Source organism: Cottoperca gobio, chromosome 21, assembly GCF_900634415.1.
Source record: "Cottoperca gobio chromosome 21, fCotGob3.1, whole genome shotgun sequence".
NCBI lineage: Eukaryota > Metazoa > Chordata > Actinopteri > Perciformes > Bovichtidae > Cottoperca > Cottoperca gobio.
The window spans coordinates 2,157,838-2,173,755 of record NC_041375.1 but is presented as its reverse complement, the minus strand read 5'-3'; the positions used below and the strand labels follow the sequence as shown (position 1 = coordinate 2,173,755).

General features: G+C 41.8%; 2 protein-coding genes across 6 annotated transcripts; both read left to right on the top strand.

Annotated features, from left to right (window-relative positions):
- The first annotated feature begins 22 nt into the window (after positions 1 to 22).
- Positions 23 to 8,144, top strand: LOC115026077 (calphotin). 4 transcript variants are annotated; one of them, XM_029458682.1, is made up of 8 exons: positions 31 to 207; positions 431 to 497; positions 2,652 to 2,751; positions 4,469 to 5,199; positions 5,392 to 5,578; positions 6,793 to 6,856; positions 7,129 to 7,253; positions 7,819 to 8,144. In XM_029458682.1, exons 2-8 carry the CDS (start codon positions 453 to 455, stop codon positions 7,833 to 7,835), a joined length of 1,269 nt encoding a protein of 422 aa, XP_029314542.1. In that variant the 5' UTR covers positions 31 to 207; positions 431 to 452; the 3' UTR covers positions 7,836 to 8,144. The 4 variants fall into 4 exon arrangements, with proteins under 4 accessions (XP_029314541.1, XP_029314542.1, XP_029314543.1 ...); XM_029458683.1 differs by having other exon boundaries at positions 32 to 207; positions 4,469 to 5,163; XM_029458684.1 differs by having other exon boundaries at positions 32 to 207; positions 5,428 to 5,578.
- A 1,133-nt stretch (positions 8,145 to 9,277) lies between these two features.
- On the top strand, positions 9,278 to 15,616 carry ndufv3 (NADH:ubiquinone oxidoreductase subunit V3). 2 transcript variants are annotated; one of them, XM_029459601.1, is made up of 5 exons: positions 9,278 to 9,478; positions 11,345 to 11,456; positions 12,018 to 13,099; positions 13,199 to 13,505; positions 15,309 to 15,616. In XM_029459601.1, exons 1-5 carry the CDS (start codon positions 9,434 to 9,436, stop codon positions 15,464 to 15,466), a joined length of 1,704 nt encoding a protein of 567 aa, XP_029315461.1. In that variant the 5' UTR covers positions 9,278 to 9,433; the 3' UTR covers positions 15,467 to 15,616. The 2 variants fall into 2 exon arrangements, with proteins under 2 accessions (XP_029315461.1, XP_029315460.1); XM_029459600.1 differs by having other exon boundaries at positions 12,018 to 13,505.
- The last annotated feature ends 302 nt before the right edge of the window (positions 15,617 to 15,918 follow it).

Here is a 15,918-nt window from a genome sequence, read left to right as displayed (position 1 = left end):
ATATAAGATAATCACCGACAGTACACATAAATAGACACATTGATATTGGACAACATGGGAAGGGGGCGTTGACTGCCACATTCACGTGTTACGTAAAAGACCTTGATAAAGGCACTGAGCTGTGTCCATGCTGCTGTGAGCTGCTTCTGGAGGACTGACCCCAACAACACAATCATACAATAGCCTCTTTTTTTATTTTATCAAAAGGTAACCATTAATATCCACGTGTATTTAACAGTTAACGCTATATGCTGTTTTTTTTCTCATTGAATCAAAGTTGGAGTTTATCGCAGCTGCTTTTTTTTTTTTTTAATTGCTGCTGTTTTGTTGCACGATGCTAATCTAACAAACTAAAGTTACACGTTGAAGATATCTTGACGTCTTTATTATTGTCTTTGTTTATCGTGTATGTGTTATTATTGTGTCCCAGCACAGACAGGCTGCACGGAAAGATGGCGGCTTCCTTGCTGAGGATAGGTCGACTGGGCTGTGTCAGGGTAACGTTAATATCATTTCTAGCTTTAGCAAGCATACATGTAATATTTCATTTCCGTGCCATTGTTGTTGGTCTGTTTCGTCTTCGTGGCTGCAGCTGGATTAACCAGAACAACGTTATTCAGTCCTTCCAGCTTTCCTTTCATGCCAAGTGCTTAAAACTAGTGTTTTTTTTTTATTTTTTTTTATTATTAGGACGTGAATTATGAATTGTGAGTTATAAAACTTGAAGCACAAACTTGAGCCAGTTATTGCAGAATGTTAGTTAGTAATGGCACGCCTCAATGGAGCAGGCTCAAACCAGACTCGCAGGCCTGGAAGGCTGAAGCTCCACTACTCCACTGTAAGGAATTTGACTTTGTGAGAACGATGAACTTTGGCATGGGAGTTGCGTTAATGTTTTAGACTAAGATAGTTTCTAAAAGCATGTGCATCTTTGTGCAAGGTTGACCAGTATAGAAAATGTACCCTAGCATAAAGTGGTGCAGGACATGTTTACTCTGAAGAGTCTCATTTGTATTAAGACTGGATTTAAGGCTTTTTACACTCTCACACCCACTGACATACCAGTGTGCCAGTCAATACAAACTCATGCTGTGCAGTCATACGTTGTTCAAACCCACATATCTTTATTTTAAACTCTAGTAGACAACCCAAATACAAAAGCTAGAAAGTTGGGAAAATATCATATACAGTTGCATCCATTAAGAGCTGATATAGGACAATGTCAGACGGTGTGAAAGGGGGAAACTAAATATTGTGGTCAATACAACCTCACCAATGTTATCAGTGACTTCAAGATGACAGCCCTGCAAAGGGAGAAGTATGTTCTGGTGTAACATAGTAGGTAATGTATAAGTAAGAGTAATGCATTAAGCTAGAACATTTAAATAGGGTATTTAAAAAGTGTAATGATTATGGATCTGTATCGGCAACTATTAAAAGTTAGAAAAACATGAACAGAGCCTTGCTTTTTCTCATCATAAAGTCAGTAGGCCTACTTCCCGATGTGTTTTATGTAACATCTAATAACACAAGTGGACTGCCAGGGACATATAAATATTTGTGGACGTTTCATATGCTAAAAGGATTGTGAAGCATATGGGAAGCACCAAAAGAAGAATCTTAATTAATTGTCAAGTGCACAGTCCATGGAGTACACTATATTAGAGCAGCGATCCAACAGAGACACCTGGGGATTGTTGCTCTGTCATAAGCTTTGCAGCCGTTTAAGCCTGGTTTGAGTTGTCTGGAACAAATTCAGGTGGTCTCTTTTTTTTTGTTTTGTTATAAAGGCTGTGACACACGAAGCAGATTATCGGCCGCCTGTTAATGTCGGGCCGCCTGAGCGTCTGTCAGCCCAATTTTTGCGGTGTGTCCCACGCTGTTGCCATTTTTTGGCCCAACCGACAGTCCCTGTGGCAGATTCAGCATGTTGAATCAGGAGTGGAGACTGATGGCAAAATAAATCACCCTGATTGGCTGTTCAGCTTTAGCGAATCAGTGCACAAGAAGAGAAACAGAAGTGAGGTAAGCAAACTAACAACTGAAATCAAGAGGGCACACACAGAAGTCTTCCGGTTGCTCTTTTTTTTTTTAATGACTAATGCAGACTATCGCTGCCTGCTGGAGAGTTGTTGCAACTCACGCAGCACAGCACGTATGTGCTTGTTGGCTGATGGCTGTAGTCGTGTGTTCAAGTGTGACTTTTTGGCAGCTCTGTCGCCACTTGTATTTTGTTTGGCTTGGTGTGTCAGGGCCTTAACCAAGCCGAGTTGTCCTGTAGAAGTCGTCTTTAATCCCATAGAAGTCATCATATCTGAGGTTTAATTAAACCTGCTGCAGACCTGAACTAACAGATTTTCATACGATACAAGGGGCAGATTTCTTCATGTTTTCTTTTTATCTCCAAAAGTTCTGCTCTTTCCCAATGTAAAATCTTATGAAAGCAGGGCATGTCAATCTAATTTAATATTGTGTAATTACATTTAAAATGGCTTTAAATTGTCACAAAACAGGATTAATTATTACCTGACAAACTGACAAGGTTAGAAAACATAATCCTTGATGTTTTGTAAGATTCCTCTTGCAGTTCTTATTTAGGCTAATATATTTGACACATTTTTTCTACTTTGTGTGCGTGTGTGTGTGTGTAGTGTTTGCAGGCTGAGAGCTGGAGTACTCTGAGTAGAGCACCTGTAGCCTTTAGCACAAAATCCGGGGGTCCCAAGAAGTCGGTGAAAAAGACCAAGTCAGGTAGGTTTCACAAAGTCACTGCTCCTGTCTCAACATGTGGCTGAGCCTTTATCAGCGTGCTCTGTTTCAATGTAGGTGAACGTTAGAAGTTATTCACCACAACAGTACTGTACAGTATCTGCACATTAGTGTTTATTGCTAATGTACCATTCCTGTTTGTTTGTTAAAACTGATTGCCAAAGATGTAAACCTCCAAAGAAAACACATTTATCTAGTGCTATCAAACCTTTTCTAATATCTATTTGCATATAGTGTACTTATCTGCCTCCTGGCAGTTCAAATGCATGGTGTTGTCTCCAGATGGCACTGTAGTAGGATCAGTCATTCGTCTCCAGTCTGTAGCTCCATTGTGTAGAATCTGTCCGAAATGTCTTTGTAGAAAGTGTTGCAGACCAGAAGTCTTGACTGGTCTACAGTTGTTGTTGTTTTCTTTCACTTTAGGTGTCATGTGTCCTTCTACCTGCCTGGCATTATAAAGTCTTAACTTTGCATTAACCTTAAAACATGATTGAGGTCATTTGCTTTAGAACTTACATTTTTCTTCTCCGAGTAATAACTGACATTAGATTACATAATATCCATAACAATCTGACTATTCTTTGAACCTTTGTTAAGGTTTTGTTTAACAGCACTAAGTCTCAGAATGTCTTAAGCCCTAGAACACTGATACAGATCCATTCATACAGACATCTACTGTGTGCAGGAAAGGTCAGGAGTGAGATCCTCGCCCACATGGCTCATTTCATGGTAAAAACACGTAACGCAGCAGCTGCTCGGTCATGGCTGCAGGTTAAGAGATAGAAAGCTTATTTAATCTGCTACTACTACAACCATCTGCTTTAGCAAACTTTGGCAGATGTGGTTTGATGCGTTTGGCATATGCTCAGGTTATGAGGTGGACAACATTGATTTCTAATTAATAAAATTGTACTTTCAGTTCCAGGTCGGGCTCTTTTCTTTGATGAATAAGTAAACTGCTTCCAGACTGTCTTGTCTTAAAGAATGTATTTAATTAGTACTGGTGTCAGGGACTTAACGATACACATGCAAACTACAGAATATTGTCAAACAGTCTAGTTATACACAGGTCACAAAGGGCATGGCTCTTCTTCACTATCTAGTCTGAACTACAGTCTCCATCCAGCACGTGTGAAGCAAGTGAGCCTCAGCGAAGTCTTCTGCTCTTTACTGCTGGACAGTTTGGAGCTCCCCTCTCATTAAAAAGGATATAGATGTTGCATTGACTCTTTTTAACAGCAATCCAGCCGTTTGCATACATTTACATTTTTCTACGACAATTACCTTTTTTATTCTTCAACAATATTTACACCACAGTTCATTTTCACTGCTGGCTTTCCTTCCACAGGTCCAACGGCCCCATCAGCTGAGCAGTGTTCATGCGTTTCGGCCCTATTTTTTATATATTAAATGTATCTTAATATAAAGCTGTCAATGTTACAGTTTGTTCTTTTGTGTCAAGAGTTTTCTTGACGCTTTTCTACATTTGCTCTAACATTTTGAGTAACTTGCAGTGCCATTTCTTTATTTTCTTGTAAACTATTACAGATGCCACATTCCAGTATATCTTTGGATTTTCTGTGTAAAATGTTGCTATTTTGTTAAATGTGAGTTTATAGTGTTCATTCAACCATATACATATGTGTAAAAATAAAAACAGTAATGCATCTTGTCTGCTTGCCCTCCTCCTTTGTCCTAGACAAAGACCAGGCTAAAACATACTTCGATGTAGAGAAACTTGTCCAGCACAAGTTATATGAGCTTCCCAAGAAAGAAGTTTCTTCAGCAGCAGCTGTTTCAGCAGCAGAAGCTGCAGCTACACCAGCTGCAGAGCCCACACCAGCTGCTGCTGAGGCTGTGGCAACCACCCTTGTGGTAGAAGCTGCCGTCCCACTGGTTGAAGCCACTCCAATTGTTGATGTTGTCCCTGAATCTGCACCTGTTGTTGAGGCTATCGCTGAAGTAATTGCCGAAGTTGCTCCCGTGGTTGAAGCTGTTGCTGAAGTGGTTGCTGAAGTTACTCCCGGGGTTGCTCCCATGGTTGAAGCTGTTGCTGAAGCGGTTGCTGAAGTTGCACCTGTGGTTGAAGCTGTTGCTGCTCCAGTGGTTGAAGCTGTTGCTGCTCCAGCAGCTGAAGCTGCCACCCCAGTTGTTGAAGCTGCTGCAGCACCAGAACCGGCTGCTGAAGTTCCTGTCGAAGCTGCTCCAGAAGCTGTACCAGTTGTGGAAGCTGCCCCTGAGGTTGTCCCTGCTAAAGCCCCTGTAGAAGCTGCCGCTGCCCCTGTAGGAGCTGAGGCTGCCGCTGCCCCAGCTGAGGCTGCCCCTGTAGGAGCTGAGGCTGCCGCTGCCCCAGCTGAGGCTGCCCCTGTAGAAGCTGCCGCTGCCCCAGCTGAGGCTGCCCCTGTAGAAGCTGCCGCTGCCCCAGCTGAGGCTGCCCCTGTAGAAGCTGCCGCTGCCCCTGTAGAAGCTGCCGCTGCCCCTGTAGAAGCTGCCGCTGCCCCAGCTGAGGCTACCCCTGTAGAAGCTGCCGCTGCCCCAGCTGACGCTGCCCCTGTAGAAGCTGCCGCTGCCCCTGTAGAAGCTGCCGCTGCCCCTGTAGAAGCTGCCGCTGCCCCAGCTGAGGCTGCCCCTGTAGAAGCTGCCGCTGCCCCAGCTGAGGCTGCAGCTGCCCCAGCTGAGGCTGCAGCTGAAGTTTCTGCTCCTGTAGAGAGCACCGAGGAGTTGGTGGGCCCTGCTCCAGTCCTAGCCGAAGCTGCAGGAGAGGAGCTGCAGGCGGACGCCCCCGCTGAACCAGCTGAACCGTTTGAGGGTACACACTACAACTTTCCCCTCCCCCACAATCCTTCTCTTTTCCTCCGTGGACCCTGCAGTCATTTGTACGACTACACTAATCATTCGTGATGAGCATAAGGATAAACTGTAATGATACCCAACATCACAAACGCACTTCTTTTGTACTAGCCTTGCACAGGTTGTTCCTAACAGTCCCTTTGTGTTTCTTGATCCTTTTTTAGACCATAACCTTCAAATAATATATTTCCCTTTTCATGCCATATTACACATCTGCCCATGTGACCAGGTCATCTTTCACATAGCTGTAGTTCAACTCATTGTCTATTGTGTTTGCACCGATCAGTCATCTTGCATACTGATGCATGTTTTTACTGCACAGCAATTTTCATTGAGCTGTTTGGCATGTTTTATTTCTGAACACCTTTTTAAGTTTTTGTTTTTCACTAACCTTCTTGCTGCACTCATTTTTTTTTTTGTTTTCTAGAATTTCTTTCCACCTTTCTTCATAACTCACTGATCTGTTCCTGACATATTTTACTCTTCTCTCCTATTTTATTCTTGTCAGAATTACAGATGTTTTCTTTGGTTTTAATCCTCGGTTTCATTCCCACCCTTCTTACCTAAGATGTTTCAACATGATAGAAAAATAATTCTCAGCACCTCCTGTGGTTTGACAGAACTGTTCTGCTTTATTTTGTATCTGGTGTGTGTGTGTGTGTGTGTGTGTGTGTGTGTGTGTGTGTGTGTGTGTGTGTATTTTATAAAATAATAATATACACACGGTAAAAGTAATGTGTTATCAATATGTGTATTTTGTTTATGGATAAAGCATGTGGTGAGATTTCACACTGGTTGGACTCAAAGTTGAAGATTTAAAATTGGTTATTTGGACTTAACTGTTATAATGTTTTGTCTGGATTAGACTGTTGGTAAGCTTTTACTTTACAGCAGTTGTGTAAATGTGTTTCCTAGCATGAGTCCACATTCCAGCAACCTTTAACCTGTCAACTGACCTGACCTTTCACACGTTCTTTCCTATCTGGCTACATGTACTCTGTCTACCGCTCTCAGGTGCTGTTATGTGCATGAGGGTTAGGGTTTCAATCGGATTGTTTCTTTATTTGTTCTAGCTAAATAGACAGACTCATCCAAAAGCATGATTGGGGTTTACAAGTGTTTTCCTATGAGGAGAAATTAATTTTAGTTTTTTTTTCTCCCTGTGACACTCAGTTCAAATGGACCCAATTCAGAAGCTCTTCCTGGACTCCATACGCGAGTACTCCACAAAAAGCCGGTAGGTCTCAGCCATTTGTTCCTTCTGACAATGTAAAGCTTGAAAATTGGTGCATAAATGTATAGTTGAAACTTGTAAACAACTACGTAACTAAAATAAATGAAGCACAATTCTGCATTTGCCTTGTGTGTTTCATCAAAATGGAAAAATCTGATTGTGCTGATTTTGTACTGAGGATTCAACTGAGAATGTTTTACCCATCAAATGCATTCAATGAGGGATACAAAGAAATTGAGCTTTGCTGATAACTGATCTTTGTCCTCCTCTTGTAGAGCTACTGGGGGGCTAGTCGATGCAGGTTCAGAGTATGAGAAGACCTTGGCAGAGGAGGTAGCAAAGCTTCAGCGACTCTATGGTGGTGGAGACCTTGCATCTTTTCCAGAGTTGAAATTCACAGGTGAGTCAAGTTAATCATCTATTGGTTTGCCATGTGTCAGCACTATGACCACAGCTTGTTTATTCTTTTGTTTAATTTTCAAACCCTAAGAGCAGCGCAGTTGGATGTCTCTAACTGATGACAAGCATCTGCTCTCGTATACGTTTTTGACATTTTAGTGCAAAGTTTCACCTCCTATTCATTGCACAATCTGATAATCTTATATTGATACTGTACACTCTGACAGATTGCCGCCAAGATTTTATTAGACCCATCACATACATGATTGTTGTTGTTAGTCTAAAGGCACCTTAAGGGTGCCTAGCTTTGTCTTCATTTTGTCTTGAACAGCTCACAGCTACTACAATTTATTGTGGATATTCATGGTCCCAAGAGCTCGATTCTTAATGTTTTTTTAGCGACAACCTGACCTGTCATACCATCAGGCCGACGAGAAATATTAATATGTAATGGGTAGGCTTTGATCAGGTTTCATAAAATGTAAATCTGAATATTCTGTGACATTAAAAAAAGAAAAATGAGTACATAATCACATGTATCAATATCTCTGCTTTGTGTTTTTCAGAGGCCAAGTTTGATTGAAGTTTCCCAGAAGTGAACAATCGCACTTTGCAGTTTTCTAATGTCTCCTTTTTTCCTGTACATCATACATCTGTGTGTTGACCGTCTGCTTAATATCAAAGTTCCAACAAACCATTGGATATAGCTTTATATGTAAGAAATTAGAGCCGTTTCAGTAGCTACATGTTTTATGGAAGTGAAAGCTTAAGCATTAGATGTACATTTCTGGCAGACAAAGTGAATTTAGAGCTGTGAAATAAGCTTTGTATTGATTGATCCATGGCTGAGCTGAATGTGAATTAAAAACAATAAATTCCAGTTTGTATTTGTTGTATGCATGAATCTTTATGCCACTGTCAGGGAAACGCATCAACATCACAAACATGTGGCGAACTTGACTTAGCCCATGTTCTCCAAGATGAAACTCAATCAACTAATTTAGCGATCTTAGATTTCAACAGGATTTACACAGAGCCGCATGTAATCACACACACACACACACACACACACGGAGGAGATTCAAAACCAAAAGATAATGAGAGGGAATGTTTTGGTGTGATTCATACAGTATGTTCATATTAACCTGTTGCATACACATGTATAGATAAATATGCATACAGCAAGTTCATTAAAATAAATAGTGAATCTATTTTTTAGATCTGACCCAATAGAGTAAATGCATTCCTCCCAACAAATTAAAATGGCTCAATTTAGTGATCCACTAAATTGAGTATGACTGCAGGGGCTGGGGATCGACCTCTACCGCCTGAGCCGCAGCTGCCCCTATAGAACCATGAACACATTATGAGTAGGCCTACAATGTGTACAACAATCCAAATGAAACTATTTGCGTGAGTTGCCTCCATTTCCTGCAATATAATACTTTAATTTAAAGTAGCCATGATCAATCCCAACCCTCCCTAACCCTTTGAAGACGGTAGCCTTCTTCGTGGGTGATCCAAGTGAATTAATTGTGCGCCATCCAGAGGATGTGTAGCATACAACAGGGAGCAATTATGAGTCTTTTCAGACAACACTACGTCTCATTTGTGTAATATAATAAACATGTATTGTATATTAGAATGTCACATGCAATAACACCTCTTGGCTATATTTTGATGTCGTTGATGAAAACTAGAGACACAAAAACAGACATTTCTGCTTTAGAGCCACCTGAAAAACTGGAATCAGACCGACATATAATGCATTCCGAGTAACCACACACGGATTAAGACCAGGGTGACAGTAAATTATCGAAATGATGGTGACAGTGGACAAAAAAAAGCAGCTGACAGCGCCCATGGTCCGTACCCAGCTCTGGTTCGCAAACTGACGAGCGGACCTTGAAGTAACCGCCTCTGCTGGCGACACACAAGCATCAAAACAACTCAACATGTTCCAAAGCACATGTCGTATTGATATATCTAGTCAGAAACCCTTGAAATAATACATATCTGTTGACTAAGTGTTGACATGTTATTATAAGGATATAACCCATATATTTTCTTAATACGGCCCTCGAAGTGAGAATCCTTTGGTTTTGTTCAAACCAGTATCATTGTGGAACCGCTGTGTTTACCTCACTGTTTCCGGCCGGAGCATAACACTGAGAACACAAAATGGCGACCTCCTTGCTGCGGTTAGGGCGACTGGGTTCCCTCAAGGTAATATAATTGAATTGCCTCCCAGACGTTTTAGATGTAGTCTGTTAGGATAGCACAGCTTTGTAGAGGTCAGTTGGCAGTTTATCCGAGACAGTGGACGTGAAATACTTGACTCCATTCGAGTGTCTCCTTCGTACTGACCCCGAGACTTGTTCCAATCACCACCGGGAAAAGGGCACAGACTGCAGTTCTCTCATCTTAACCACACCTGACGTAACCTACAACTGACCTACATACATTACAATCACTTCAAAAATAATGCTTTATTTAATGCGCAAACCCGAATCTTTCGGTTGGAAGAGGGCAATCACAGAGCTACACACGACCCTGGTGAAATCTGCGAACATGGAGTTAACGTTAACTACTTTTCTGTGTACAAGATTGATATGGCTAACTAACTGTCAAAACACCTGAAAGCTACAATACGAATGTGTGTATTTTATTTTTGTTGTATTGATTTTTATGTTATGTCATGTTATTTGACATTGTCAACATTGGAATGTCAAAATAAGGGACATGTTCTGGCGGGCTCCGTCCACACCTTAACAGTCTCACCCACCCATTTTTTGGCGCAAAGCATCGACATCTTTCCCTCAGCTTTGGTCACTTGGTCTGCCTGTGAAACAGTTCTTATCACACATGAAGTCATTGACAGTGTATGTTTTGTGCCTCTTGGCGTGCTTGTGCTTGGACGATTCTTCATGCTAGCAAACATCGCTTATTCCGTCATGTGCGATGCTAACATCTGAATGGCACACTTTACAAAAAGTACAAGTTTGCCCGACTCTGCTTTAATTAAATAATGGAAGGTCTCCTCCCGTTTGTTTAGTTACTTGCATAAAGTTTTAACTTGTTTGGCAGGTACAACTGCGTCTCCATCTATCTCCGGTTCACTGTGACTCTCATCCATATGTTTTTGTCTTCTTCTTCTGTGGTATTGTTCCTGTTTTCTTCTTCTGTGGTATTGTTCCTGTTTTCTTCTTCTGTGTGTTTACTGGCGGATAACGTGTTTCAGCTAAAGTTAAACATAATACTGCCACCTGCTTTACCGGAGGCCACTTTACCACCGTACACTTTTTTAAATTAAACTATTAAAACTATTTAAACTATTTTTATTTTTGAAAGGTTAAAAATACGGGATAATTACGGAAATATATTTAAACGGGAGGACAGCGGGATAGAAGGAAAAGTACGGGATAATCGGGAGGGTTGACAGTTATGGTTTGTATCCTTACGTTTGTTTTTAATCATTAGCGCCACCGAGCAGTGGGCAATAATCTGGCCTACTGTAATACTATAATATATAATTATTTAGTACATTTCTCAGAAATCTAATTATGGTTAAAAAGAAGATGAGTTCGGAATGTCTGTTGTTGGCTAACCTTGCAAATGAAATACCTGACAAATAGGGTTACTTCATCACATTTATTTCATCATTTAAAACACAATATTGCCACAAAGATGTGCTGCTCCAATACATGACTAATACACCAAGACTTTGCTTTAATTTAGCCGGGTCTCATGCCTCATCTGACGTATGATAAGTGCTTTTATCCTCCTAGATGTTGTCAAATACATGAAATTAAGAGATATTAAAAGGATATCAACCTGGATATAAATGTAAAACATGTAACATTTAATGCATTTAAGTATTCTCATAATGTATATCAAAATAGGCTATTACCCAACTCTTGGTGCCACAAAAGCATTAAATAACTAGCCACAGTACCAACTCAAAGCATACGAAACAAGGCTCCACAGTCCTTGTTCTGTTTTTGCTTCATTTTTCATGTTGAATGCGGTTGTATATGTTTTGTTGTGTATGTTTGGCAATTCTACAAAAAAGGTTTCCGTGCTCTTCCCCAGTTTCTCCAGTTGGAGAGCTTGGGCCTCCTGAGGAGTCGCTCGGCTGCTTCGTTCTGCACTCAGGCTGAAGAGCCCGCTCAGCCAGCGAAAAAGACAGAGGCTGCCAGCAAGAGTAAGGCCATTTGATTCTATTCACTTTCTAAATTTTGAAATTCAGGGTTTAAAGTTTTGCTGGCTTGTTTCTATTGTGTATTAATGATGTTTTACCCTTTTTTTTTTGTCCGTTACATACATACATACTATATGTGTATATATGGTTTATGATATAGTTTGTATAGTGTAGATTTTAAAGCTTAATGTGTAACTCTTTTTATTTACAGTGTCGGAAATGTACCTTAAGGTCTAACCTTTGCTTTCTCTTACAGTCGTCCATCCCATCCAGAATAATTCATTGTTAAAATGTAGTTTGTAAATGCTTGTGTTGCTGTTTGTGTCTAATTGTGAATAAAAATAGTGTACAAACAAGGTTAACAGTAAGTTCTTGTATTTTGACAAGTTAATATTATGTTGCGGTAATTCTATTTTTCTATTTGGAAAATTCCAGGAAAGCATAAATGGGTGCAGGAATTAAAGTGTTAAGGAAAGTTGTTTCCCTGTGCAAGTCACAACACTTTACTGTAAATGTTTGTTCTTATTTAACCACTATTGTCCTATTTACAATTTTCCTCAGCAGCAGATCCTTCAGATGAGAGAGCAACCTTGCTAGCCTACAAGACAGCAGTTGCCTTCCCAGTTAGATTTTCAGAGCCTGGAGTTTTCCCAACACAGTCTCTAGGTGTAACTGAACCATTGGCCGGCCCCACTGCCACTGCAGAAACAATTGTAGCTGCAGCAGCTCCTGTCACTGCTGCCAGTGAAGCAGCTGTAGCTGAGCCGCCAGTGGCAGCAGAGACGCCAGCTGCTTACCCAGATGTTGCTCAGGTTATCGCTGACACGGCTCCACCTGTAGTTGCCGCAGGTCTCCCAGCTGATGAGCCCTTGTTTGATGCAAGCAGTAAAACGTCAGCACCAGACGACACTCCAGTCGCAGCCTCCACCACAGACGATGCAGTCGTAGCCACCGCAGCCTCCTCTGAGCCTGGTGATCCAGCAACTGACGGATCATCCTCCTCATTGTCCAGCGACTCGGACTCGGACTCGGACTCGGACTCGGACTCGGACTCGGACTCTAAGGACGAGAAGTCAGAAGTGAAGACTGAAACCAAGACCTCACCACCAGAAGCGTCCGATTCCACTGTGAAAGTAGTAGCAGATGTCCAGGAGCTCACATCAGAAGTGAAGGAAGACACTATTCAAGATAAGATGGAAGTTCCTCCAGAACCTGAAGCTACTCCTGCTTGTGCAGCAGCGGCAGCAGCGCCCACAGAAGCAGCTCAAGCCACCGTCGAGGCACCCAGTGTTAACTCTGAGGAGTTAGTGGACCCTGCTCCTGAGATCTGCACTGCCACCAAAGATGCTGAGACCAGAACAGAAGTTTCAGCTGAAGCTGCAGTGGAACCAGCTACAGAAGTAATAGAAGATGTTGCATCTCCTGCCATCCCAGATGCGCAAGTAGAAACTTTCACTCCAGAAAAAGCTCAGACTGACGCTCCTGTAGAAATCACGGAGTCTGCCTCTGCTGAAGCCCCCACAAAAGCTGACAAATCCCTTGTAGAAGCTGCTGCAGAGCCTGTAGAAACTGAAGCTGCCCCTGTAGAAGCTTCTGCAGAGCCTGCAGCTGAAGTTACTGCCTCTGTGGAGAGCACCGAGGAGCTGGTGGACCCGGCTCCAGTTGTAGCTGAAGCTGCCCCTGTAGAAGCTTCTGCAGAGCCTGCAGCTGAAGTTACTGCCTCTGTGGAGAGCACCGAGGAGCTGGTGGACCCGGCTCCAGTTGTAGCTGAAGCTGCCCCTGTAGAAGCAGCTGCAGAGCCTGCAGAAGCTGAAGCTGCTGTCGAGGCTGCAGCTGAAGTTACTGCCTCTGTGGAGAGCACCGAGGAGCTGGTGGACCCGGCTCCAGTCATAACTGAAGCTGCCCCTGTAGAAGCTGAAGCTGCTTCTGAGGCTGCAGCTGAAGTCTCTGCTCCTGTAGAGAGCACAGAGGAGCTGGCGGACCCTGCTGCAGTCATAGCTGAAGCTGCTGGAGCGGAGCTGCAGGCGGACGCCCCAGTTGAACCATCTGAGGGTACACACTACACCACCCTATTCCCCAAATCTCTACCTGTCCTTTTCCTCTCTGTGGATATCTTTCACAACCCATTCGGTGTGCTGTTATAGTGATAACCAGGTGTCAACTCCCTCACATACAGTAGTTTCTGTGGCTTTCACAGCTTTTAAAATATCATTCCTGGATTCTTTTTCAATAGCTTCTTGTTTTTCTTCTGTTCCATCACTGTGACATCTAACCTCCCATTGCCTTAGCATTCAGTTTGGTTGATTGTGCATGAGGTAAATGTAGTGGACATGTACTTTAATCCTGTTTGCAGGGCTTTTTGCCGAATTCCTTTTCCATATCTATTTTCTGCATTTAACTAATTTGCATTGCTTGCATTTTGCTAATTGAAATGTAGACTTGTCTGTCTTTGACAGCTGTTGCGTACTGTGACAATAACCCTTCACGTTTCTGCTTTCTTCCCCTCTTTTGATGACTCAGGAATCCACCACCTTTCTTTATTTTAAAAATCCCCCTCGTTTAGCCTCCCAGCAGTTGTCAAATCCATCTTCACTCCCAGAATATTTTTCTCTTTCTAATCTATTGCTGGCTTTGGCTCATTCTTCTCATTCATAATGTCTCTGTATAAAATATGGGTTACAGGTTTTCTGAGTTCATGTTAAGGTTAAAGGTAATAATGCTAATGTTTGGATTCATTGTGCCAGGTAGTGTTATTGCATGCACATGGCCGTACTGTGTTCCAGTGAAGACGTATCTCTGACAGCAGCTGGACGAGTAGAAGCTGGGAGTCGTTTGGTGTCAGCCGAACATTTCAGGAAGCCGGATTACACAGTTGCTAAGATATTTTTAAAAACAAAAATAGATCACAGTCATGACATGAGTTCTGTATGTGGAACTGATTAGCAGCTACCAACCAATGTTTACGAATGGATCAGATTAAAAATCCTAAACATATCTGTAACTACAGCCCTTACTCTTTTTTACCCAACACTTCTCTGACCAACTGGGTAATTCTGCTTCCTGGAACAACACTTGCTTCACATTATGTGAATGAGTTCTCTACCCTAAAGCCTTTGGGATAAGCATGGTGTCAATTAATGAACAAATGTAAATGTTTCTTAACTGTATTTCTCTGTGATTGTGGATGTGTAAGATCTTTTTCACTGTCTTCACGTGTTGTTTATAACCTTACTGTCAGAGCATGCTAAGAGGTTTTCCAGACAGATTTAGATGTAAAAGTAAACTAAAGAACATTATGCACCTCTATGTATTCAAAAACATCAAAGCCTTGTCTCCAACACACTATCATTTTGACTTTGTGACCTTTTTCAAATCCATTTCATGCAGTATCATTATTCCTCTACTGTCTTTATTGTCTGCAAGCAAGTTTACCTTCACATACTTTCCCCTCTCACTCATGATCGTTGAGGCTTTTCAAACCAGTGTGTCTCCACGCTGTTGGGGGTAATGTGGCCTACCGTCGTAGGAAATGCTCCACAATAAACCACCTTTGTCAGCATGTGTGACTATGTAAATGTCCTGTCCCTTAAAAAAATCTTTACAAATCTTTACAAAGCAAGCCACATTTTTGTTCTAGTTCTATAGCTTATCAGGAATGGCTAGATCTTTACTACAACTTTTGTTGCCTGAAAATCAGTAACAGCGATGAAGACACAGGAGTAGACCCAGCATTGCATTTGGCTAACCTTGTGCTTTTTTTGTTTAACTGCATGAACAGCAGGAAGATTTGTCAACTCTCCTTTGTACCAGACTGCTTTCTCACATGCTTTTTTGTTTCTTCCCCTCCTTCTGCAGAGACTGCAGCAGCGGCGCCTCCAGAACCCGATGAGCCTTTTGACAACAGCACTTATAAAAACAACCAGCATCACAGCTACTCCTCCTACACATTTGCAGACCTGGATGTAGAGATGGCTAAATTTCGGCTCCCACAGCCGTCCTCCATCAGACACTAGAGGAGTTTGCTTGGCTGCAAAACCTTTATATTGCTTAAAGATGATGGTGATGGTGTTGTCCCTTTTTCTGATGATCATCCCCTCACCTGTCAGATCTGCATAATATTCTGCTGTTAAAATGTTATATTAATAAAGTACACAAATGAGAAATGCCTGTTGTGATTATGTTTTGGTGTATATAAAGGAATAGGCATATAAAGGAATAGGCAAAGATCAAACGCTTCTCTTCTGCTGCTTTTCTGCTGCTTTTCTGCCTTAGGGGGTAATTTGAATAGAGCTGAGTGTGCAAGGGGTTTATCTCTGTTTCTATTTTAATTATTACAATTTTCACTCCCTTAGCCCTGTCTGCTTGCACATAATGTCCTAATTATCCTAGCTATATACGTTATTTTAGGAGTAAACAATCAGCATCTGTTGTGTATATGATGACAGAATATGCATAAAGGAGTGTA

Bases quoted from the DNA above. Each gene is read 5' to 3' on its own strand.
- LOC115026077 (XM_029458681.1), top strand. From the start codon at position 453: ATGGCGGCTTCCTTGCTGAGGATAGGTCGACTGGGCTGTGTCAGG. The intron at 498-2,651 runs GTAACGTTAATA...GTGTGTGTGTAG, and splicing joins GTCGACTGGGCTGTGTCAGG to TGTTTGCAGGCTGAGAGCTG. The intron at 5,579-6,792 runs GTACACACTACA...TGTGACACTCAG, and splicing joins ACCAGCTGAACCGTTTGAGG to TTCAAATGGACCCAATTCAG.
- ndufv3 (XM_029459600.1), top strand. From the start codon at position 9,434: ATGGCGACCTCCTTGCTGCGGTTAGGGCGACTGGGTTCCCTCAAG. The intron at 9,479-11,344 runs GTAATATAATTG...GCTCTTCCCCAG, and splicing joins GGCGACTGGGTTCCCTCAAG to TTTCTCCAGTTGGAGAGCTT. The intron at 11,457-12,017 runs GTAAGGCCATTT...TTTCCTCAGCAG, and splicing joins GACAGAGGCTGCCAGCAAGA to CAGATCCTTCAGATGAGAGA.